Raw genomic sequence first — 26,782 nt, 5'->3', positions numbered from 1 at the left:
CACCATGCTACTTCTGCGGGCAGGGCCAGCACCCACGCCCACGCTGCCCAGCCCGCTCCGCAATCTGCAGCGACTGCGGGAAGAAAGGGCACTTTGCGAGGGTCTGCCTGGCCAGACCCTGGGGCCAGAAAAACAAAGAACAGCCGGCCTGAAAATCAGGCTCTCGGGGCCCGCACGTCTCGCAATGCTGCTGCGCACCGACCCGACACGCCTTCTTACGTGTCATCAGCTTCGTGCGATTCATGGGAGTGGCCATCTTGTCGGCGGCCATCTTCTCGACCCGGCACGCGCGATCGACGGCGGCGGCCATTTTACGAGTCCGACTCGGCTGAGGACTCGTACTAACCGCGACTGGGTGCGATCACCCTCGATCAAACTCGGCCAAAACACCTGCAGAACTCCATGATGCAGGCCCAGGTCAACGGGCATGACACTGCATGCCTCTTCGACTCCGGGAGCACGGAGCTTTATCCACCCTGAAACAGTAAGGCGCTGCTCCCTACACACCCATCCAGCATCCCAAACCATAGCCTCACGCATCTGGGTCCCAGTCGGTACAAATCACGGGGTACTATACTGTGGATCTTTCGATCCAGGGCGCCAAATACACCCGTTTAAAATTTTATATCCTCCCTCACCTCTGTGCCGCCCTGCTGCTCGGACTGGATTTCCAGTGCAGCCACCGAAGCCTGACACTGAAGTTCGGCGGCCCTTGCTCCCCCCTCACGGTGTGCTGCCTTGCGACACTGAAAGGCGCACCCCCCTCGCTATTCGCAAACCTCACTCCTGACTGTAAGCCTGTCGCCACCAGTAGCCGGCGCTACAGTGCCCAAGATATGGCTTTTATCAAGTCAGAGGTCCAGCGTTTACTGGGAGAGGGGGTCATCGAGGCTAGCAACAGCCCTTGGAAAGCGCAAGTGGTGGTAGTCCGGTCCGGGGAGAAGAAACGGATGGTCGTGGATTATAGCCAGACCATAAACCGATTCACGCAGCTTGATGCGTACCCCCTTCCTCGCATCGTGGAAATGGTAAATCGGATCGCCCAATACCGAGTCTTTTCCACGGTCGACCTCAAATCTGCCTACCACCAGCTCCCCATCCAACCAAAAGACTGCCCCTATACTGCCTTCGAAGCAGCCGGCCAGCTCTTCCACTTCCTCAGGGTCCCCTTTGGTGTCACAAATTGGGTCTCCGCCTTTCAAAGGGCGCTGGACCAAATGGTGGACCAGTACGGTTTGCGGGCTACATACCCGTACTTGGACAATGTCACCATCTGCGGCCATGATCAGCAGGACCATGACGCTAACCTCAAAAAGTTCCTCCAGACCGCCCGAGCCCTTAACCTGACCTTTAACGAGGGCAAATGCGTTTTCCACACCACCCGGCTGGCCATCCTCGGCTATGTCGTGGAAGACTGGGTCCTAGGTCCCGACCCCGACCGCATGCGCCCCCTTAAGGAACTCCCTCTCCCCCGCAGCCTCAAGGCCCTCAAACGGTGCTTGGGGCTTTTCCCCTATTACGCCCAGTGGGTCCCCAAGTATGTGGACAAAGCCCGCCCACTCCTAAAGACCACCACTTTCCCCCTCTTGGCTGAGGCTCAATTGGCCTTCAACCGCATCAAGGCCGACACCATCAAGGCCGCCATGCACGTGGTGGACAAACCCATCCCTTTCCAGGTAGAGAGCGATGCATCAGACATCGCCCTGGCTGCTACCTTCAATCAAGGAGGCAGACCAGTAGCGTTCTTCTCCCGAACCCTCACCGCCTCCGAGGTTCGACACTCTGCAGTCGAAAAGGAGGCACAAGCCATTGTGGAGGCTGTACGGCGCTGGAGGCACTACCTAGCCGGTAGGAGGTTTACCCTCGTCACCGACCAATGGTCGGTCGCCTATATGTTCGATAACACGCAACGGGGCAAAATAAAAAATGATAAAATTTTGAGGTGGAGGATCGAACTCTCCACCTACTCATACGATATCAAGTATCGTCCAGGGGAGCTCAACGAGCCCCCAGATGCCCTGTCCCGCGGCACATGCGCCAACGCGCAGGAGGACCGCCTGCAAGCCATCCACAATGACCTCTGCCACCCGGGGGTTACCCGGCTCGTCCATTTCATCAAGTCCCGCAACCTACCTTACTCAACCAAGGAGGTCAAGGCCATGGTCAGGGCCTGCCAAATCTGTGCGGAGTGCAAACCGCACTTCTACCGGCCAGACAAGGTTCGGCTCGTGAAGGCCTCGGGCCCCTTTGAGCGACTGAGCGTGGACTTCAAGGGGCCCCTCCCGTCCACCAACCGTTATGCCTATTTCCGATGAGTGATCGATGAGTTCTCCTGTTTCCCATTCGCCATTCCCTGCCCCGACATGACCACAGCCACGGTGATTAAGGCACTGCACAGCATCTTCACCCTGTTCGGTTTCCCGCTTATATCCACAGCGACCGGAGTACATCGTTCATGAGCGATGAACTGCGTCAGTATCTGCTCAGCAAAGGCATCGCCTCGAGCAGAACGACCAGTTATAACCCGCGGGGAAACGGGCAGGTGGAGAGGGAGAACGCGACAGTGTGGAAGGCTGTCCTGGCCCTGCGGTCGAGAAATCTCCCAACCACCCGCTGGCAGGAGGTCCTACCCGATGCCCTACACTCCATTAGGTCACTCCTCTGCACGGCCACGAATGAGACCCCTCACAACCGATTGTTTCTCTTCCCCAGGAAGTCTACCTCTGAGGTCTCGCTTCCACCTTGGCTGATGGCTCCGGGACCTGTTCTTCTCCGGAGGCACATGTGGAGCCATAAAACGGACCCCCTAGTTGAAAAGGTCCGACTGCTCTATGCCAACCCCAGTTACGCCTACGTGGAGTACTCCGACGGCAGGCAAGATACGGTTTCCCTCCGGAATCTGGCACCCGCTGGATCCTCCACCACAGATGCCCCTCCCCGCGCCGCTCCCCTGCAGGACCCGTCGCCCCCTACAACACACCCCCTTCCGGCCCTACCACCCGTTGGTGAGCCCCTACCGTGCACACCCCTTTACACACCCGAGCCCCCTTTTACACACCCCGCCGGCTCCGCTACCCCCGGCCCTGCCCCGACCCGGACCGAAGCTCCGACCGCTATGCTCCCGGATGTGCCCTCTACCGGGACGTCTGTGCCCGCCGCATCACCGCCCGAATTGAGGAGGTCGAGGAGCACGATCCGGCCACCGAGACGGATGGACCGATGATGGCACTTCACCCCCGCCTGACTCCTTTTTAAACAGGGGGTGAATGTGATGAACAGTTACTGCCTTATCATCATGTAAGGTGATGTCCCCTTTAAGACCGGGCTTGGAACCCTGGGGACTTAGCCTCTGGCTCCGCCCATCAGGGAGCCATACATAAAGGGCTGCCTCATGGTCTGTAACAGTCAGCTCTTGTCTCTAGCTCTAGCATAGTTATTAGTCTAATAAAGCCTTCTTTACAGTTTAATCTCTAAGCGTCATTATTGAGGGTACCACAAAAACATATTTATAACATTGACATCTGGGGCAGCACGGTAGCATTGTGGATAGCACAAATGCTTCACAGCTCCAGGGTCCCAGGTTCGATTCCGGCTTGGGTCACTGTCTGTGCGGAGTCTGCACATCCTCCCCGTGTGTGCGTGGGTTTCCTCCGGGTGCTCCGGTTTCCTCCCACAGTCCAAAGATGTGCGGGTTAGGTGGATTGGCCATGCTAAATTGCCCATAGTGTCCAAAATTGCCCTTAGTGTTGGGTGGGGTTACTGTGTTGTGGGGATAGGGTGGAGGTGTGGACCTTGGGTGGGGTGCTCTTTCCAAGAGCCGGTGCAGACCCGATGGGCCGAATGGCCTCCTTCTGCACTGTAAATTCTATGATTGACACTTTTCTAACTCAATGTAATCCATTTGGAGCGTCTCAAAGGGACCATTGAGTAACGGGGTTTGCCCCATACCACAAGGGATACCTTTGCCGGTGTTATATTGCTGACAAATCAAACACCGATTACTGATACTCTGGGCCAACCCCTGCATTTTAGGGTGCCACCAAGTGTCCAGCAACAAATCACTAGTCCCTCGAGCCCCACAATGAGTTGCAAAGTATACACATTCGATGACCCATAAAGCCAGTACATCAGACATACAAGTCTGATGTGCTGGTGTGTTCCATAAAGAGGAAACAGAATCATATGTACAACCTAACCGTTTCCAATTTGTTTATCACTCTCAGGAGCGTCCTCCTGTAACCTTATGACGTCTTGGATGGTTGGCATTGGCTTGTCAGAAGCAGACCTATTTATAGCAGATCCTTTAGTCTGACTTAACATTTTAGGCACTATCACTTGCTGAATTTGCGCGGCTGTCCGCGCTGCACAATCTGCTTGTTCATTATCAACGTCAACTGGGGTCGGAAATCTGTGCGGGCATAAGGAGGGCCTGCAGTAGGTCATTAACTAAACCCTGGTGGGATATTTCCGTGCCGGCCGAGATAAGGAATCCCCTGTTCTTCCAGAGCTGTGGGTTGGCTGAAGTCGAGTGTTAATCGTTTCAGGGACCTCAAAATATTTTATGTCAGTGCCGTCTGCCGTGACTTGAAGTGCGTACTCTGTTGGATCTGAATGATCCACTGCCCTCCTTACCATAGGCCCCAGATCCCTGGCATGGTACTGCTCGTGGACCTGACGTGTAATATGAGGGCCCACAGAAGCTGACTGTGGCCATAAATGTGGTGGTATTGTAACAAAATCGGCTGTACCTTTTTTTCCCGTGACTGTGGCTGTAACTTTGACTGGCCATTCGGTCCCAATTAACGGCCGGTATTTGTCCTCCAACTCCCTGTTTTGTCCGGTTCTGTCATAGGCCAGGGTAACGTGATGCAGTGAATGTTCAATGTCTAACGTCCACCACTGGGGAGTGTTAGAAATATAGCACTGTTGTCTCATCCTCCATGATTGAACCGTTACCCCTTTGTCTCCGTACTCTAGCTATAGCTGGAAGATACACAGTAAATCTCGGGCCAACAAGTTACAGTCCAATCCAGTAGTCACCACAAACTGATGATCCGCAGACTTATTCACATAAGTGACTGTCACAGGTTCAGAAATAGGATACTCACACACCTGTCCTTGGAACCCCGACAAATGCTGGGTGTGGTCGGATAGTGGTAGTCGAAGTTCTGATTGCACTGAAGACGTGACTGCTCCAGTATCGATTACAAATGGGCAGTGTTGATCTCCTATCTGCAGAGAAATAATAGGTTCCCTGTCCGATTGGAGAGTCCTTATGACTAAATTAGCTAGTCAATCTTGTGTTGGGAAAGGGTTTGCCTGGGAGAAGTCAGTGTACCTCGTCTGTCCTCCCCTTGGTGGGTACCCCTTCCTTTGGGTCGGGTAGTCTCCTTCTGCTGCCCGTCTTTTAATGGGGCATTCCTGTTGCCAGTGATCTGCACGGCCGCAATTAAAACATGCATTGTTCCCTCTATATCTGCCCCGTCCTCTTTTCCCAGTAGACCAATGGCCCCTCAGAGGGGGCGACAGTTGTGAAGTTGTTGGTGCTAACGGTGGGCCATAAAGAGGAGCTGAGGGTCCATTTGGGTGGGTTTGATATCCTACCCCATGTTGATCCACCCACCCAAAGTCACAATATTGGGGTTCCACTGGTAAGCCACTGTATCTGCCGCTGGTTGGGGTCTCAGATCATCCTTTTTCATTACGTACTCATGGAGTATGTAACTTTGTATTAATCTTTGTAACTGAGCCTCCTTCCTGGCCTACACCCTGCCAATAAAATCTGATTGCCCTGGCCATCTGAGAAGGGTCGTTCTCTGTCCAATTCATGTTATTACATTTCACGGCAGTAGCCACGGAAGGTGGTAGGCAATGCATTAACATAGCACAATATTGAGGGAAATTCTGACCATTTTGGTACAGCAAGTCGCCTGACTGCCCACGGTAAATTTCAGAAAAGCGTTCCAGAAATTCCTCTGGCTCTTCAGTCTTTTTAGGTTTGAGGTCTAAGATAGCAGAAATGTTTATGGGCTTTTGAAATGTGACATTCAACGAATTCAGGATTTGTGCCCGTCTATCATCGTCCAAAGCATGGGCTTGCTGAAGTGCGGCGTGGCTAGCATAATTCAAGTGATTGAGATGATTGCGTTACTCTGCTGGGGTTAAAACCTGCTGGACTAGGGCCCAGAGGTCCCTTGAATCAGCTTGATAAACTGAGATGGTAGTTCTCAGATAATCCACGAAAGCAGCAGGAGATTTCTTCCTGTCTGGGATTGCAGCCAGAATAGCCATCATCTCACTGGGTCTCCATGGGAAATAAACGTCTATCGTGGGCTGGGCGGACGCCGTTACAGCATCAGGGTTTGGTATTTTCCTAATCGGCAACTGTTTCAGAGTCTCACTAGTGGGCGCTCTAGTGGATTACTCTGGCTCTTCAAAGACTTCGACGTCCTTCCCTTCCATTATGGGGAGCTCCAGCTCCTCAGAACCATTCCCATCCTCTTTCTTTGTTCTCATACCTTTTTGTCCTACCATATCGGTCTGAAGGGATCTAGGTGGTATGCGTGATTGTTTCTGGATAGGATCAGTCCCCTCTCTCATTGTCCGAGATCGGGTCCTAGAGCTAACTGGGCTTGTTGAACAGAGCTCCCCTTCTCTAACAGACGGTGAAGATGCTGAAATAGGACCCAATCTATCAACCGAAGGGGCTGGAGAGGCTGGCATGATTTGAATCTGGGGAGCAGTGACTAGATAAAAATTATGATACTCTGGTGGTTCCGGAATTAGTGCAGACAATGCTACTGGTGCAGTCGGGACTCTACCCGACATGGTCCAATTCTCTGGGTCCTCATCTGCTTCTGTCAATGCAAGGCCAGCCATTGAACTACGTAGCTCATTTTTTTTTCTCGAGTCCACCCTCTCTTTACTTGCGCGTTTTTTTGAATGCACACCCCTTTTTCAAGATCTCCAGGGTTTTCTGGTTTCACTAATTGGAATCCCCATTTTAAGGGCATTTTCTTGCCAACTTAATAACATGATTTTATCCCTCTCATGTTGACAATATTGTCTCCATAATCTAATTAACTCTTTAGCTTTCATACTTTGGCTCTCTTTTTTAAAAAAAAAATGTTATTTGCCTATTTATAACCAATGGCAATTTTTGCTACTTGGCAAAATTATTTAAAAGGTTTTAACAGTGTTCTTTTAAAACTTAAAATGTTTGAAAATTCAAATTGAATTACTGCAACCTGCAAGCTTAGCTCTGATCTGAACTCAGAACTGAATTTACGATTTGCTTAACACAAACTTGTATAACTTTTACAACTTAATTAATTCTTTATCTTAACAATTTTTCTTTTAACAAGTTTTTCTTACATTCACAAAAACGTTGGCTGCTATCAATGAGGGAGCAGTTAGCTGCGGTGATTTATACCAGAGCAAAGTCAACTGACATCTCCAGATTTACACTTTTTAAAATGGTGTCAGTGAGTTTCTTTAAGTTCCTATTAATTCACAAATAAAATGAGCAAAACATTATTTCAAGTAATTCAAACTTAAGATTCTGGCAATTTCAATCAATTGCTTGCTAAAATAATTAACTTTTATCAAAGAGGTGGAGAAATCCACTGGTTTCCTTTAATTAATTCAAAACGTAACTTTGCTGGAGTTTCACTGACTCGAAAGAAAGGTATCCAATTACACCACAAGCTGCCTGTTATCTCAAGCTGCTGCTAACCCTTTGAGCGACTTCTGCTTTAACTAACATGCAGCATCCAGTTTGTTTTAAAATTTATCGTTTCTCACCACTACAGTCCAAGGATACAATTTTAGCTTAATCAACTATAGTTTTAAAAACGTGGAACTAAACCATCTTTCCAGATGTCCCATCAGTTCATCAAAAACACTTGTGGAACTAAACCATCTTGCCAGATGTCCCATCATTTCATCAAAAACACTCGTAGAACTAAACCATCTTGCCAGATGTCCCATCATTTCATCAAAAACACTCGTAGAACTAAACCATCTTGCCAGATGTCCCATCAGTTCAATTTTCTAATCCCCAGACTGACCTTTGATTTTGTCGAGATGATCTTTCCGTACCAACCGCGACTGACCAGACCAATCAGACCATGAGAAGAGGGGAAAACCAATGTGTGTAATTTTCCAGCGACACACATTGTGGGCCTGTTTCCACTTTCCTTGTCCAAAATCAGTCTAATTCTGATTTCGCAGTTGGTCGATAACCGTCTGGAGAAATCCAAGGTTTCGGCACCAAATGACAAAACATTGAATTCTTTACCCGTCAGTCTGGCCTCAATAAAACTCGAGATGGATTTGTAGGCATAGTATTATTTATTTTTAACCAACTTGCAAGTCTGACTCGCTTCTCAGGGACACAGAACCAGAGTCCTGGGACCCCTTGGAAACGAATGAGGTCCGAGACAAAGGGATCTCTGCAAATACATTCAAATGGCATCAAATTTCACATACAGATTCCCATAAGTCATCCTATACACCTCCTGACCTGGCCATACATCCTAATTGGCTCACTTCTCATTCCTTAACCCTAGGCCTCTTTTGTTACGCAGCATCCTTTTCTCCTCCTCCACCAGACACCCTGTTGCTCTTTTTAACCTTAGTCTATTTGCTCTGTTTAGATCACCTTTGCTCATGAGTCGCCAGGTATCTTTATGATACCGCCACGTGGTTCAAGTTCAGGTTATGATTAATAACACAGCACACCGCTTAGTAAGGATTAAAACAACGGTCATTTATTATATACAACAAGCAATATTAATACCCTAATACTACTTTCTATATAATAAACCTATCACTACTGGCCAATACTTAACTTAGGAAGAGCCCACCAGGTCAGGGAAATGAATGGCTTGACCAATCAAATCTGGCCCGCGGGATTCAAAAGGCTGCTACAGGTCGGTGGCTAGGTGTCTCTACCGGATAGCGATCGTTGGATTCACACTTACAGTGGCCGGTGGCTGGTCTTGCGAAGGTCTCGAGCAGGCGAAGATGAGAGAGAGAGAGATCTGAACTTGGACCTTTACTTTTATAGGGCCCACGGGCTTCCCGCCTCCCGGGGTGGCCCTTGACCCTGAGTCCCAAGTGATTGGATTCTGTCCCCAGTCTCTGGGGTCGATGTGTCCAATGGTGAGGCGATTCCTCGATCGGGGGGTGGTCTCTCACCTGTCTTTGTTTCAGCCACTGCAGGCGCCGACAGGTCTGGCCCGGTATTCAATTGCTAATATGTTGCAATTGTTCCCGGGGATAGCCGATTTAGCTGTGGATGTCTGAGTAGATTAGGTGTAAACAGTCCTGAATGAAACTGCGGATACCTGGGTTGATGGGCTGTTGATAGCCCTGAGTATCGATCTGGGCTACATTCCCCGAGCTGAAGCTGCAAACCTGTCTGCAGCTGCCTGCTTGTGTCTTTTTGGCTGCTTTTCCCAGCAGTCTTTCGGGTTAGCCGTTTTAAACTGGGTTTTGGCAAGATTAATCGGAATGCAGCCATTTTACATGGCTACAACCCCTCCCCCCTTCCTTGCCATGCTTTCTGAAATTCTTTGTCTGTGAACTCACTAGAATTAGACTGGCCTACATCTACATTACTGTAACTAATATATTTAAACTAACTATTTTATATCACATTCGTCATCCGTGCTCTATCCATGTCTCCGAAATGGCTACAACATCGAAGTCCCCGGTACCAACCCATGCCGCAAGTTCACCCACCTTATTCCGGATGCTCCTGGCATTGAAGAAGACACACTTTAAACCACCTTCCTGCCTGCCGGTACACTCCTGCAACTTTGAAACCTTACTCATGACCTCACTACTCTCAACCTCCTGTATACTGGAGCTGCAATTCAGGTTCCCAAGCCCCTGCTGAACTATTTTAAACCCTCCCGAAGAGCATTAGCAAATTTCCCCCCAGGATATTGGTACCCCTCTGGTCCAGGTGTAGACCATCCCGTTTGTAGAGGTCCCACCGACTCCAGAATGAGCCCCAATTATCCAGAAATCTGAAACCCTCCCTCCTGCACCATCCCATTGTGTGCAGTGAATACATGTGTACCGAGTTGGTAGACGTTCATGTAGCTGCCAGGGGTGTTTGGTGCTTGAATGATGATAAGGGAGGAGGTGAAAGGGCCAATATTGCATCTCTTATATTTGCATTGGAAATAGAGCATTTGTAGTCACTAACGGAAGTGGATGTTGAGATGGTGGAAGGGTTCACCATGATCTTCCATTCTTCCCTGGATATGGGGGAAGTGCCAGAGGATTGGAGCGTGGCATTAAAATTGAACTCTGTCGGATTAAAGGAGTGCATGGAGGAGGAAAGGGAGCAAGGGTAAGTTTGGATGAAGTAAGGTGGGAGGAGATTTGTGTAGCACATTATCGTTTACATTGTTGCCCTGTTCTACATAATTGTAAATGGAGAAAGAGGATAATATGGAGGATTGAGATGTGCTGCCTGATTACTTTCTATGTGACATGTGTTGTATCTCATTACACAGGTACATTGCCATCATCCATCCACTGAAGCCCAGGTTGTCCTCCAGCTCAACTAAGTTAGTGATTGGTATTATCTGGCTGCTGGCCCTGGCTCTAGCATTCCCACAGTGCTTCTATGCCCGCATTGTGCAAGCAGAAAACAGAGTGATCTGTATAGTGGACTGGCCTGAGGATGTCGGAGGACAACATCAACTGACGTAAGAATCTGTTCTCAATTCTCTCCAATGTCAGTCCTACCGTTACAGCCAATTCCAACTGTGGATTTGCAAATGTGGAAGTTTATACAAAAATAATTTCCACAGTTTAAGGAGGGAAAAAGCAATCAATTGGCACAAATCGAGAGAAATGTTGTTCTCAATCTCTCCCGATGAGTTACCGTATTTAGAATTTAGATGAAAATAACAGTGTGTCATTGAAAGAAAGTATCAGGGCAGGATAGGCTTAAACCTTCACTATGTTGGATATTTGGAGTTGGGGTTAAATTCTGTCTCAGAACCATAGAAATTATATAGCACAGAAGGAGGCCATTTGGCCCATCTTGTCGATGCTGATCCAAAGACCCCCCCAGGTGCCCTTTCTAATCCCGTCTTCCTGCACATGGCCCATAGACCTGCAGCTTACAACATTTAATGTGCAGATCCAGGTACTTAAAAGAGTTAAGTGTCTCTGCCTCCCCACCAACTCAGGCAGCGAATTCCAGACTCCCACTACCCTCTGTGTAAAAATGTTTTCCCTTTCGCCCCGCTACACATTCTGCCACTTACCTTGAATCTATAACCCCTGGTTTTTGAACTCTGCCAAGGGAAACAATTCCTCCTGCCTACCCTATCTCTACCCCTCAGAATTTTGTATACCTCAATCATGTGATTTGAAGCCTATGAGCTTGAGTGGTCAGTGGAAGAGAATTGCTTTTCTTATTTCATTAAAGTTGATTGGTGGATTCCCTTAAGTCCAGGTTGCCATTGTTGATTGCCCTACAACTCTACACATTCTGTGACCAGCAGTGTCACCACACAAAGCACAAGGGGCAGGATTCTCCGACGGTGTGATCCTCCGTTTCGCCCGCAGTCCACTCACTCCCGCGGATTTCCCGACGGCGTGGGAGCGCCCACAATAGGAAACCCCATTGGCCAGCTGGCGGGACGGGTGGATGCCGCTGCCGGTAGAGGCGCGCCGCACCAAAAAACATGTGCGCGGGACGGGGAATCCCAGCCAATGGCTTTAATTCTATTATTTGTGTGACCGTGTATAGCAGACATCTGATACGTTTCCGGGTCTGAGGAATCTTTCTGTCAAATTAGTGTGGTTTTCAGCATTCACCATAGCACCGCAATTCAGAGTGACATCAGTGTGACCATTTCCAAAAGAAGAATTTAACTATGGCATTCAATGGCATTGCCATCAATAAATCCCAACATCCTAGGGGTTACCAGCGATCGGAAACGTAATTGGGCCAATCACATAAAAGCCACATTGAATAGATCAGAGGCTATATAGACTAGGCTCATAGAGGTCTACAGCACGGAAAAGGCCCTTCAGCCCATCACGTCTGTGCCAGTCAAAAACAACCACCTAAATATTCTAATCCCATTTTCCAGCACTTGGCCTTATATTCCTTGGACATCGCAAATGCGCATCTAAAAACTTCTTAAATGTTATGAGGGTCTCTGCCTCCACCACCCTTTTGGGTGTTTTGTGGTGAATGGCTCACTCCTTGGCTTCTCTCCATCATCTATGAGTCATAAGTTGGGAGTGTGATAGGATACTCCTCCTTACCTGGCTGAGTGCAACTCCACCAATACTCAAGAAGCTCAACACTATCCAGGACAAAGCGATCCACTTGATCCATTACCTTAAAATTCACTTTCTCCCTCCAGCACACAGTGGCTATCTTGTGCACCATACGCAAGATGCACTGTAACAAGTCAGCGAGGTTCCTTCAACAGTACCTTCCAAACCCATGAAGATCGGTGCGGCCTAGAGTGATAAGGGCAGCAGATGTATGGAAACATCACCACCTGCAAGCTCCCTTTCAAGTGACTCACCATTATGACTGGGACAAGAACCATATAATTCCACATAACGTGGAGTGCATGATTCCTCGTGTGTGGCATTCTAGAACGAGAGGTCATAGTCTTAGCATAAAAGATAGCAAATTTTAAATGGAGTTGAGGAGAAGCTACTTTCCCCAAAGGCTTGTGAATCTATGGAATTCGCTACCCCAGATTGCGGTGGATGCTGGGATAGCGAGTAAATTTAAGGAGGCGTTTGACAGATTTTTAATTGGTAATGGGATGAAGGATTATGGAGAATGGGCAGGACGGTAGAGTTAAGGCCAGGATGAGATCAGCCATGATCGAAAGGCAGAGCAGATTTAATGGGTCAAATGGTGAATTCTGCTCCTATATCTTATGAACTTATGAACTCACTGATACTCTATATACAACTGGAAGTTATTGTGTTCCAATACCCTATCTGTAGATAACAATATTCCTGTAACGTGTTGGCATTCACCCAGAAAGTGCAATTGGAGTTCCCCTGCATATGCTGCAGTCAGTCTTCCAGTGATTTACACTTTTCAAAGACCCCATCTCCTTGGACCTTGGTTCAGTGTGATGATGATGGAGACATGGCTCCAAGGTGTTAGCCTCAGACTGCTGTTGAGTAAAGAGTCAAGAGTTCTGCTCCTTTTCCCAAACACCTTTATTTTTCTTTGAACACACTCAGCACCAAACTCTATCATCACATCACATGCTCCCAAGGCCACCTGTAGCCTCTTTGCATATCAGTGCCAATTATTGGATCAATGAAACATCTAATGGGAATATTTCTTAACCCATTCCTTAACCGTCTCCCCTTCCTTGGATAAAAAATAATAATTTGGTGAAAACAATATTACAAGAAACTCAAAAACACACGCAATTTCCCCCCTCATTTAAAAAAATTTATTTTGGAAGGAAGGAAAAAAAACCCAAAACAAACAGTAACAGAAACAGGCACCCTTCATTAACAATATCCAAAAGTTTCTGTGAACGAGCCCTTCTTTTCGTTAAAAAGTCAGATAATTGATAGCTACTATGGATCCATTTAATTTTTGCTATCTCCCCTCTGTCCAACATCTGCTTCAAACTTGCGATGTCTATCCTTAACCTTTTCTCATTTACACGTTTTGTAGCGTGCACATTTTCCCACAGGGATTTATTGTCAATGTGACACTCAATGGGTATGTTATCCAAATCCCCTAATCCCCAAATGTCTGTCAAGATCTGTAATTTATAAAAAACCATATCCACCGCCTCTACAAGGCTTAAAGTCTCAGCAGCCAAAGTGCTTTTGACCACTCTCCTTTTTTCTTTGTTTCCCACACAAGAGGGCAACATTTACCATTGTTCCCCATAAGGAAAATTATAAAACGTCCTGCACTTGAAACCCCATCACATAAATTTGCATAGGACGCATCACTATAAACTATGAGTTTCAAGTACCCAAGTTCACCTAAAACCGGGAACCTCAAAACACACTCCTGCATTTTTAGTTTGACCAACACTTTATTTGCCCTCATTATGTCTTCCACTTTGCAATCATTTGCTTTTGTACTCAACTCTAAGACATCAAAACTAACGTCCGGTCTAGTCTGTCTACCTAACCAATTCAGTTGCCCAATTAAACTACGCAGATGCTCTTTTTCCATCTTTGAAACCACTGCGTCTTTTTGTGAAACCCGACTCCGACTAACTGCTATTGGGCTGATGCTCTCCAAATGAGATTGTTGGTGTAAAGTTGCCCCTAACTTAGTCTGTCCGATTTCCAGTTCAATATATTTAAATGCACCGGAAGCCTGACTTCCAACCCTGAATTCTTCCTTAACCCAGAGATTACAATAGCTTCGAAATCACAAGTCCCACCCCACAAAAAATCATTGATATGCATCATAAAGATGCCAGAAAGATTTCCCTCATGGTGCCAGTAAAACATTGCCGGATGTGCTTTCAACAGGCAACAGCCTAACTTTAACAAAACTGACCATACCGAAAAATACCAAACCCTGGACGCATCATTTCATAGATTTCATAGAATTTACAGTGCAGAAGAAGGCCATTTGGCTCATCGAGTCTGCACCGGCCCATGGAAAGAGCATCCCACTTAAGCCCACACTTCCAAGCTACCCCCATAAACCCAGTAACCCCACGTAACCTATTTGGACATTAAGGGCAATTTAGCACAGCCAATACTCCTAACCTGCACATCTTTGGACTGTGGGAGGAAATCGTAGCGCCTGTAGGAAACCCACCAGGAGAACATGCAGACTCCGCATAGACAGTAACCCAAGCCAGGGATCGAACCTGGGACCCTGGAGCTGTGAAGCAACTGTGCTAACCACTATGTTACCGTGCTGCCCTCCATATACACATTTGTTCAACTTCCAGAGTATCCGTTCTGTGTTAGCTGCCTCTTTAGGGGGACGGAGAAAAATGCCTCTCTGGAGCTGATGCCCTTGCAAAAAGGCAGCTTTTATATCTATAGATGTTCATTCCCATGCCTTTGTGGCTAATGGAGCCAAGAAAATCTTTAAAATAACCTTTCCTACTGTAGGTGAATCTACCCTCAAATCCTGATCTTCTAAGTTTTCTTCAAATCCCCTTGCCACAAGCCTGGCCTTTGCCTTATAAATTCCATCTGGAAGAACCTTTTCCGTGCAAATCCATCTGTGGGATAGAGCTCTTTGTCCCCTATCCGGTACTTCCGTGTATACCCCAAATTCACTCCAACTATGCAGTTATTGCTGTTTGGCATTTTTGATAACTTTTTCATCCAATTTGTTGGAGGCCACCAAAATCTCACGTGCATGTGGGCTTCTACTCCTAGTAGCATTCATAGTCTTACCCATGTTCTGAGACCATGGCAAACTACGTCCCCTATCCTACCTGGTATCTCGTTCTGTACTGCTACTGCTTGATCTTTCCCTTCTGCTGTGGGATGTCCTTTCAATAGTTCTCGACCTTTTCCTGTGAACCTGTTCACTATCCGATGTACTATCTGAACTGGCACTGCGTTTCTGTGCCCTCCATTTTTGAACTTCATGTTCCCAATCCATTGGCTTGACTCCCTCCCCTGATTGCTGTACATTCAACCAGTGTTTATACTTTCCAGTGGCCTTCCCTGCTCTACTAACAACAGTTGCATCCTTCCAATGACTAGACCCTTCAGAAAAGTATGTCACTTTTGTACCAACTTTTGGCAATTGTCCTTTCTGAAAAATGGCCTGTTCTAATTCATCAGAAGTATTGTGTTCCTCTACAGAAACACTGTCTATATCAGTTAACTAGTCCTCATAGTTCTGTAACACTTGCGTACCAGATGACCCTGGTTCCTCATCATGTTTGTCTGCTCTGTCTGAATTTGTAATCTGTACCCATTATCCTTGATGAATGTACCCTAACAGTCTGATTGCCATGTTGCAAAATAATTGTTTTTCCATCTGTGCCTATGATCTTCCCTCGGCCTTTCCATTCATTAAAATTGTCTCTCTTATAGTATATTATGTCTCCTTGCTGAAAAACGGTATTTGATGGCCGTACATTATGCCTTAAAGCTCTGCAAATTCTTTCAGAGATTTCTGCCTCCAAAAAAGCTTTTCTACTGCTATATGATGCATTTAAATGCTCAGCAAAGGCAGAGCTAATTGTCGTCCCTTCCCAAGCTGGAGGCTAGCCATCCAAAATGGATGGAATTTTAGGATTTCTACCAAACACTAATTGATAGGGACTATAGCCCCCAACCATCTGCAACAAATTTGCATGTACCGCCCATGCTAAGGTTGAATTTAACTTGCAATTTGGTCTATCTGCCAAAATTTTCCGGAGATGTCATCTATTACCGCATGGTTGCTTTCACACACACCATTACTAAATGGGCTTTCCGCAGCCGTATTCATAACTGTGATATTTACGTTTTCACACATATCCCTAAACTCATCATTAGCAAATTCTCCCCCATTGTCTGTAAAGAAATTTGCTGGTGGGCCCATTCCTGTCCCAATCGATTTTTCCACAATCTGACCCAGGATTACTCTCTTTTCTTTACTTCGTACAATGATTGATTGACTAAATCTGGTTGCTAAATCTACAAAATGCAAAATAAAGATATTGTTAGCTTTATCCCAGATCTTAAGGGCAGCACGGTAGCACAAGTGATTAATTAGCACTGTGGCTTCACAGCGCCAGGGTCCCAGGTTCGATTCCCTGCTGAGTCACGGTCTGTGCGGAATCTGCACGTTCTCCCCGTGTCTGCATGGGTTTCCTCTGGGTGTTCCGGTTTCCTCCCGCAGTCCAAAGATGTGCAGATTAGGTGGATTGGCCATGATAAATTGCACTTAGTGACCAAAAAAGGTTAGGAGGGGTTAGTGGATTTCCGGGATAGGGAGGGTGAGGGCTTAAGTGGGTCGGTGCAGATTCGATGGGCCGAATGGCCTCCTTCTGCACTGTATGTTTTATGCTATGCTAAACGTCCATGGCCACAATGTCGTTAAAATCCCTGGCCAAAGGTCGCATTACTATCGGTCGTGATGGTGTCCTTCTGTACGTCCTACCAACCTCACAGCGATCACTAACCTGTTCTATCAGCTTAGTATAGTCTTCATCCCTTACCCCTGCATCCTTTATGAAAATGTTCAGCCTCCGAGGAGACGGATGCGCAAATTGCCAATGCAGTTTTAATACAACAAGCTTTTTATCAGCTAAAGTCCCATTTCCAGCTGCCAATAACACATCCTTAACAACTGCACCTGAAATATTATTTGCCAGTAATGGAATACAATAGTGTCCCGACTGTGTAAATTGTAAGTCCACTGTCTTTCCAAAAACTGTTACCTTATCCTGTTCCACATCCAGTTTCATGTGTGCTTTCTTCATCGACGGTCTGCTCAGAAGCAAAGGTATCTCACGTAATACAACATCTGTGCTAATTAAATGATTCGCTCCGGCAATATTGCAAGGCATCACCACTCTTTTCAGGGAATTCAGAGTATTATCATCCCCAAACCTGAAACTTGTGGAACTTTCAAATTCCTTAACCTTGTTACGATTTTCAGCATTCAAAGAGTCCAGGTAACATTTTAACCAGTCAATTCCACACACAGTAGATGTGCACCTACTGTCCAATACAGCACAATTGAAGAATTCTGCAACCAACATCCTCATTACCGGAGTAAAACTGCTTGTTAAGAGGACAATGCCTTCTTTCTAGTCACCATCTTTTTCCTCTTGTTGCCGATTTTGATAAGTGGAATACTATCCCACTAGCATCACTAATAACCGTTGCCGATTCTGTGCCAGAGACGCCAATAATGTTGCCCTTCTTAATATTGAGTGGTATTGCTTTTCAGAATCGACAGGTATCAGATGATACGACCACAAGGTTCAACCGGATATTGATTAAAGACCCAACAACCAGTCAGTTAGTTCAAGTTCAATAATGGTTTATTTACACACAAGATTAACTCACACATGCAACATAAAATACTACACCTAACACTACAATAACCTGTACTTAACTTTCAGGCACTCAGCTTTGGCAGAGGAACAAGGATTTTGTTCGGATCTGGAGTGGCTGGGTCTGGAGAAGTAACTTCGGTTCTGCTGGGCTCATCCGTCGGGTAGCGATCGTTGATCTTGAACTTGCTTCTGGTCGTGGTGCTGCAGTTGACTGGGCCGAAGAGTGCCGGTGTGCCAGGGCCAATAGAGATCGAACACATGGCAGTGTCTTTCTTTATCATTTGGGGTTTCACGCTCTTTTGGGCGGTCCTTCGCTTTGGACCCAATAATTTGGCAGGCTTCGATCACTGCCTTCGATTTGAGCCAATAAAGGGGCGGGTGCCTTGATGGCTGGGCATTTCCTGAGCGGTCATTGACCTTGGCTGTTTGGGCTTCCTGGGTGAAGGGAGTGGCGCCAATGTGTCTGGAATTGTATCTGATACCTGAGTACCAATCCTTTGTCCTGGGAAAATGGGTCATTAGAATGCAAATCGGCTAGGGGTTTCAATACTGTCTGGTTCTCTGTTAGCAAATATACATTTAGGCGCTGGGTTTGCCTGAATCCTGTATTGGCCATATTTCCCTTGAGTCTTTGCAAGTATCCATGTTTACTTTGTGAGTGACCATCCCAGGTGGCTACACTCTTCCGACTCTTCCATGCCATGTGTAGCTTCAAATACTCTATTATAATGTGTTGGACAGTTGAAAGCATAATGGTATTGAAAGTTACACCGAAAACATCGATTTATCATACCCCGGGCATTTCTGGGATTCATTTCCTATTTCCAGTCTCTATGTCCCTCCTTCTCTTCTAAGTTTTAAATGAGTTTCTGTCCTCATAATTTCTGGGTCCCGATCTCCTTCCATGCTCTCGTAACCTGTTTGTAGCCGTACGATCTCGCCATCCTGTCAGTAGTGTATCTTCCATAGTCTGCTTTATCGCTGACTGACCCATTTGTGACATGAGAGCCATAGGAATTGAATGTTTCCCCAGGAACTTCTTTAAGGCCTCTATCATCTGATCGAATGAGGTATCATTAGCCACAAAATTCACTCCTGTCAAAACCAGGAGCCTATCCATATTGGACACTCTAGCACAGTCTAGTAACTTAAATGCCAACACAGATTGTGGAAATTCCAGGCAGTGTTTGTGCAGTCTTTTGTATAGTCTGCTGAATTCCATTATATCGTCCTCAATAGAGATATCCTCTGTTTTCCAGAATCTATTGAATTCTGACCAGGCTTCATACACACTTAACAAGTCATTCTTTTGATAAATCTTATCCATAAACTGTAATAGAGTCTCCAGACCTTCTTCTAAGTCTAACTCTTCCAATTCCAGTTCAGAAAATACTTTGCTTCGAATTTTACTCTCAAAAGATAGAAAAAGAGACAATGCCATATCTTGTTTCCTCTTTCCCAAGGCAGTTACCTTAGTCCACATAACAACTGCACTTCTCCATTGGTCGTACGATCCCCTTTCAGAAAATAATGATGGATAGTCATAACTCTGACATCTTTATCCTAGGTTCAGCCATATTTTCGTTTTTCCTTCTCACTCACTCCTTGCTTGAAAAACATTTTTTTTCCCCCTGGAAAAGTATCTTTCAACCCTTTTTATTTGCACAGCAACCATCCTCTGCTACCAATGTTAGCCTCAGGCTGCTGTTGAGTAAAGAGTCAAGAGTTCTGCTCCTTCTCCCAAAGCCTTTATTTTACTTTGAACACACTCAGCACCAAACTCTATCATCACATCACATGCTCCCAAGGCTACCTGGAGCCTCTTTACATATTAGTGCCAATTATTGGATCAATGAGACATCTAATTGGAATGTTTCGGAGACATGGATAGAGCAGGGACAGGAATGTTTGTTGCAGGTGCCGGGGTTTAGATATTTCAGTAAGCTCAGGGAAGGTGGTAAAAGAGGGGGAGGGGTGGCATTGTTAGTCAAGGACAGTATTACGGTGGCAGAAAGGACGTTTGATGAGGACTCGTCTACTGAGGTAGTATGGGCTGAGGTTAGAAACAGGAAAGGAGAGGTCACCCTGTTAGGGGTTTTCTAAAGGCCTCCAAAAAGTTCCAGAGATGTAGAGGAAAGGATTGCAAAGATGATTCTGGATAGGAGCGAAAGCAACAGGGTAGTTGTTATGGGGGGGCTTTAACTTTCCAAATATTGACTGGAAACGCTATAGTTCGAGTACTTTAGTTGGGTCTGTTTTTGTCCAATGTGTGCAGAAAGGTTTCCTGACACAGTATGTAGATAGGCTAACGAGAGGCGAGGCCATATTGGATTTGGTACTGGGTAATGAACCAGGACAGGTGTTGGATTTGGAGGTAGGTGAGCACTTTGGTGATAGTGACCACAATTCCATTGCGTTTACTTTAGTGATGGAAAGGGATAGGTATATACTGCAGGGCAAGAGTTATATCTAGGGGACAGGCAATTATGATGCGATGAGGCAAGACTTAGGGTGCATCGGATGGAGAGGAAAACTGCAGGGGATGGAAACAATGGAAATGTGGAGCTTGTTCAAGGAACAGCTACTGCGTGTCCTTGATAAGTATGTACCTGTCTGGCAGGGAGGAAGTGGTCGAGCAAGGGAACCGTGGTTTACTAAAGCAGTCGAAACACTTGTCAAGAGGAAGAAGGAGGCTTATGTAAAGATGAGACATGAAGGATCAAGGATAACCCGAAAGCTTTCTATAGATATGTCTACCGTGGGGAATCTTATCAAATGCTTTACTGAAATCCATATACACCACATCAACTGCTTTACCCTCATCCACCTGTTTGGTCACCTTCTCAAAGAACTCAATAAGATTTGTGAGGCATGACCTACCCTTCACAAATCCGTGTTGACTATCTCTAATCAAATTATTCCTTTCCAGATGATTATACATCCTATCTCTTATAAACCTTTCCAAGATTTTGCCCACAACAGAAGTAAGGCTCACTGGTCTATAGTTACCGGGGTTGTCTCTACTCCCCTTCTTCAACAACGGGACAACATTTGCTATCCTCCAGTCTTCTGGCACTATTCCTGTAGAAAAAGATGACAAAGATCAAAGCCATTGGCTCAGCAATCTCCTACCTAGCTTCCCAGAGAATCCTAGGATAAATCCCACCCAGCCCAGGGGACTTATCTATTTTCACACTTTCCAGAATTGCTAACACCTCCTCCTTATGAACCTCAAGCCCTTCTAGTCTAGTAGCCTGAATCTCAGTCTTTTTCCTGTGTGAAAACTGACGAAAAATATTCATTTAGCACCTCTCCTATCTCCTCGGACTCCATGCACAACTTACCGCTGCTGTCCTTGACTGGCCCTACACTTACCCTAGTCATTCATTTATTCCTGAAATATCTATAGAAAGCTTTAGGGTTATCCTTGATCCTATCTGCCAAAGACTTCTCATGTCCCCTCCTGGCTCTTCTTAGCTCTCTTTTTAGGTCCTTCCTAGCTAACTTGTTACTCTTGAGCGCCCTAACTGAACCTTCATGTCTCATCTTTACATAAGTCTCCTTCGTCCTCTTGACAAGTGTTTTGACTGCTTTAGGAAACCACGGATCCCTCACTCGACCACTTCCTCCCTGCCTGACAGGTACATACTTATCAAGGACACGCAGTAGCTGTTCCTTGAACAAGCTCCACGTTTCCATTGTGCCCATCCCCTGCAGTTTTCCTCTCCATCCGATGCATCCTAAGTATTGCCTCAACGCATCATAATTGCCTTTCCCCCAGATATAACTCTTGCCCTGTGGTATATACCTATCCCTTTCCATCACTAAAGTAAACGCAATGGAATTGTGGTCACTATCACCAAAGTGCTCACCTACCTCCAAATCTAACACCTGTCCTGGTTCATTACCGAGTACCAAATCCAATATGGCCTCGCCTCTCGTTGGCTTATCTACATACTGTGTCAGGAAACCCTCCTGCACACATTGGACAAAAACGGACCCAACTGATGTACTTGGACTATAGCGTTTCCAGTCAATATTTGGAAAGTTAATGTCCCCCATAACAACTACCCTGTTGCTTTCGCTCCTATCCAAAATCATCTTTGCAATCCTCTCCTCTACATCTCTGGAACTTTTTGGAGGCCTATAGAAAACCCCTAACAGGGTGACCTTTCCTTTCCTGTTTCTAACCTCAGCCCATACTACCTCAGTAGACGAGTCCTCATCAAACGTCCTTTCTGCCACCGTAATACTGTCCTTGACTAACAATGCCACCCCTCCCCCTCTTTTACCACCTTCCCTGAGCTTACTGAAATATCTAAATCCCGGCACCTGCAACAACCATTCCTGTCCCTGCTCTATCCATGTCTCCGAAATGGCCACACCATCGAAGTCCCAGGTACCAACCCATGCCGCAAGTTCACCCACCTTATTCCGGATGCTCCTGGCATTGAAGAAGACACACTTTAAACCACCTTCCTGCCTGCCGGTACACTCCTGCAACTTTGAAACCCTACTCATGACCTCACTACTCTCAACCTCCTGTACACTGGAGCTACAATTCAGGTTCCCAAGCCCCCGCTGAACTAGTTTAAACCCTCCCGAAGACCATTAGCAGATTTTCCCCCCAGGACATTGGTACCCCTCTGGTCCAGGTGCAGAACATCCCGTTTGTAGAGGTCCCACCGACCCCAGAATGAGCCCCAATTATCCAGAAATCTGAAACCCTCCCTCCTGTACCATCCCTGTAGCCACGTGTTCAACTCCTCTCTCTCCCTATTCCTCGTCTCGCTATCACGTGGCATGGGTAACAACCCAGAGATAATAACTCTGTTTGTCCTAGATCTAAGTTTCCACCCTAGCTCCCTGAATTCCTGCCTTACGTCCCCATCCCTTTTCCTACCTATGTCGTTGGTACCTATGTGGACCACGACTTGGGGCTGCTCCCCCTCCCCCTTAAGGATCCCGAAAACACGATCCGAGACATCACGCACCCTGGCACCTGGGAGGCAACACACCAACCATGAGTCTCTCTTATTCCCACAGAATCTCCTATCTATCCCCCTAACTATGGAGTCTCCAATGACTAATCTACTCCTCTCCCCCCTTCCCTTCTGAGCAACAGGGACAGACTCTGTGCCAGAGACCTGTACCCCATGGCTTAACCCTGGTAAGTCGTCGTCCCCAACAGTATCCAAAGCGGTATACTTGTTACTAAGGGGAACGGCCACAGGGGATCCCTGTACTAACTGCTTCCTCCCAGCCCCTCTCACTGTCACCCATCTATCTTTATTCTTCGGAGTAACTACATCCCTGAAGCTTCTATCTCTGACCACCTCTGCCTCCCGAATGATCCAAAGTTCATCCAACTCCAGCTCCAGTTCCCTAACTGTAAAAGTTTCTATAGGTATGTTAAGAGAAAAACATTGATTAAAAACTAATGTCGACCCCTAACAGTCAGAAACGGGGGAATGCATAACAGGGAACTAAATTTGTGCTTTGCTTCTGTCTTCACAAAGGAAGACATAAATAATGTACCGGAGGTTATGAGAAACGCATGTTTTAGTGAGGAGCTGAAGGAAATCAGTATTAGACAAGAAATGTGGCTAGATTCTCTGCACCCCAATGCCGAAATCGCGTCTGGTGCCGGGGAGGAGAATCCATTTCCACGCATGGAATTGGGACCGGCGCTGGTTTCTCGATTCTCCGGCCCCCGAAAAGTGGCGTACCTGGGAAGTACGCCGCTCCGCGTCTCCCCTACCTGCAGCCATTGCTGGAGGCCCATCCGCCCCGCCATTCCCCGCCCCGACTGGCCGAAACCCCAAAGGCGTATTTCTTTTTAAAAAAATATTTTTATTCTCCTCCTTTTTCACATTTTCCCCCAAATTTGAACCCACCAACAATAAACAATAATGTCAATCCCCATATCAATAACAACAATCCCATCCTCCCACCAAACCCCAAACATTAGCCCGCATGTTCACATAAACAAATGACAAAAAGGAATCGGGAATCACCCATAGTCGCCATTAACACACACCGCCCCCTCCCCCCAAACCTCCCACCCAGCCCCCCCAACTAATGTTCGATGTTATCCAGTTCTTGAAAGTGCCGGATGAATAATGCCCATGAATTGTAGAAGCCCTCCATCCTTCCCCTCAATTCAAACTTAACCTTCTCAAGAGTCAAGAATTTCAGCAGGTCCCCCCGCCACGCCAGGAGACAGGGTGGAGAGATTGCGCTCCTTCCCATCAGGATCCGCCTTTGGCCTACAACATCTGCCTCCGCACCCGTTTCCAACCCTGGCTGGTCTAACACCCCGAATATGGCCACCCGGGAGCCTGTGTCCAGTTTCACGTGCACCACTTCAGACATTACCCTGAAAACCTCCTTCCAATAATCTTCCAGCTTTGGACAGGACCAAAACATATGAACGTGATTTGCGGGGGCCCCCTGCAACATTCCCACACATCTTGTACCCCTTCAAAGAATTGGCTCACCCTTGCCCTCGTGAGGTGTGCTCTTTACCACCTCCAGCTGTATCAGCCCCAACTTCGCGCACGAGGTGGAGGCATTTGATTTGATTTTTGATTTGATTTGATTTGATTTATTATTGTCACATGTATTAGTATACAGTGAAAAGTATTGTTTCTTGCATGCTGTACAAACAATGCATACCGTACATCGGGAAGGAAAGAGAGACTGCAGAATATAATGTTACAGTTATAGCAAGGTGGAGAGAAAAGATCAACTTAATACGAGGTAGGTCCATTCAAAAGTCTGATGGCAGTAGGGAAGAAGCTGTTCTTGAGTCGGTTGGTACGTGACCTCAAATTTTGGTATCGTTTTCCTGACGGAAGAAGGTGGAAGGGAGTATGTCCGGGGAGCATGGGGTCCTTAATTATGCTGGCTGCCTTTCTGAGGCAGCGGGAATTATAGATAGAGTCAATGGATGGGAGGCTGGTTTGCGTGATGGACCTTTTGTAGTTTCCTGCGGTCTTGGGAAGAGCAGGCTCCATACCAAGCTGTGATACAGCCAGAAAGAATGCTTTCTATGGTTCATCTGTAGAAGTTGGTGAGGGTCGTAGCTGACATGCCAAATTTCCTTAGTCTTCTGAGAAAGTAGAGTCGTTGGTGGGCTTTCTTAACTATAGTGTCGGCATGGGTAAACCAGGACAGGCTGTTAGTGATTTGTACACCTAAAAACTTTAGAACATAGAACATAGAACAATACAGCGCAGTACAGGCCCTTCAGCCCTCAATGTTGCACCGAAACAAAAGCCATCTAACCTACACTACGCCATTATCATCCATATGTTTATCCAATAAACTTTTAAATGCCCTCAATGTTGGTGAGTTCACTACTGTAGCAGGTAGGGCATTCCATGGCCTCACTACTCTTTGCGTAAAGAACCTACCTTTGACCTCTGTCCTATATCTATTACCCCTCAGTTTAAAGCTATGTCCCCTCGTGCCAGCCATTTCCATCCGCGGGAGAAGGCTCTCACTGTCAAACCTATCCAACCCCCTGATCATTTTGTATGCCTCTATTAAGTCTCCTCTTAACCTTCTTCTCTCCAACGAAAACAACCTCAAGTCCATCAGCCTTTCCTCATAAGATTTTCCCTCCATACCAGGCAACATCCTGGTAAATCTCCTCTGCACCCGCTCCAAAGCCTCCTCGTCCTTCCTATAATGCGGTGACCAGAACTGTACGCAATACTCCAAATGCGGTCGTACCAGAGTTCTGTACAGCTGCAACATGACCTCCTGACTCCGGAACTCAATCCCTTTACCAATAAAGGCCAACACTCCATAGGCCTTCTTCACAACCCTATCAACCTGGGTGGCAACTTTCAGGGATCTATGTACATGGACACCTAGATCCCTCTGCTCATCCACACTTTCAAGAACTTTTCCATTAGCCAAATATTCCGCATTCCTGTTATTCCTTCCAAAGTGAATCACCTCACACTTCTCTACATTAAACTCCATTTGCCACCTCTCAGCCCAGCTCTGCAGCTTATCTAAATCCCTCTGTAACCTGCTACATCCTTCCACACTATCGGCAACACCACCGACTTTAGTATCGTCTGCAAATTTACTCACCCACCCTTCTGCGCCTTCCTCTAGGTCATTGATAAAAATGACAAACAGCAACGGCCCCAGAACAGATCCTTGTGGTACTCCACTTGTAACTGAACTCCATTCTGAACATTTCCCATCAACCACCACCCTCTGTCTTCTTTCAGCGAGCCAATTTCTGATCCACATCTCTAAATCACCCTCAATCCCCAGCCTCCGTATTTTCTGCAATAGCCTACCGTGGGGAACCTTATCAAACGCTTTGCTGAAATCAACTGCTCTACCCTCGTCTACCTGTTCAGTCACCTTCTCAAAGAACTCAATAAGGTTTGTGAGGCATGACCTACCCTTCACAAAGCCATGCTGACTATCCCTGATCATATTATTCCTATCTAGATGATTATAAATCTTGTCTCTTATAATCCCCTCCAAGACCTTACCCACTACAGACGTGAGGCTCACCGGTCTATAGTTGCCGGGGTTGTCTCTACTCCCCTTTTTGAACAAAGGGACCACATTTGCTATCCTCCAGTCCTCTGGCACTATTCCTGTAGCCAGTGATGACATAAAAATCAAAGCCAAAGGTCCAGCAATCTCTTCCCTGGCCTCCCAGAGAATCCTAGGATAAATCCCATCAGGTCCCGGGGACTTATCTATTTTCAGCCTGTCCAGAA

The 26,782-nt window shown here is 46.7% G+C and overlaps 1 protein-coding gene across 1 annotated transcript in view; it reads left to right on the top strand.

Annotated features, from left to right (window-relative positions):
- tacr2 (tachykinin receptor 2) overlaps positions 1-26,782 on the top strand; it is a 370,111-nt gene that overhangs the window by 67,743 nt on the left and 275,586 nt on the right. The window contains exon 2 of the mRNA XM_072478767.1: positions 10,533-10,727. Coding sequence (XP_072334868.1) covers positions 10,533-10,727 — 195 coding nt within the window. The remainder of the gene's footprint in view (positions 1-10,532; positions 10,728-26,782) is intronic.

Source organism: Scyliorhinus torazame, chromosome 16 (assembly GCF_047496885.1).
Source record: "Scyliorhinus torazame isolate Kashiwa2021f chromosome 16, sScyTor2.1, whole genome shotgun sequence".
Classification (NCBI taxonomy): domain Eukaryota; kingdom Metazoa; phylum Chordata; class Chondrichthyes; order Carcharhiniformes; family Scyliorhinidae; genus Scyliorhinus; species Scyliorhinus torazame.
Note: the sequence above shows the minus strand (reverse complement) of the source record. Positions and strands in the feature narration are given on the sequence as shown.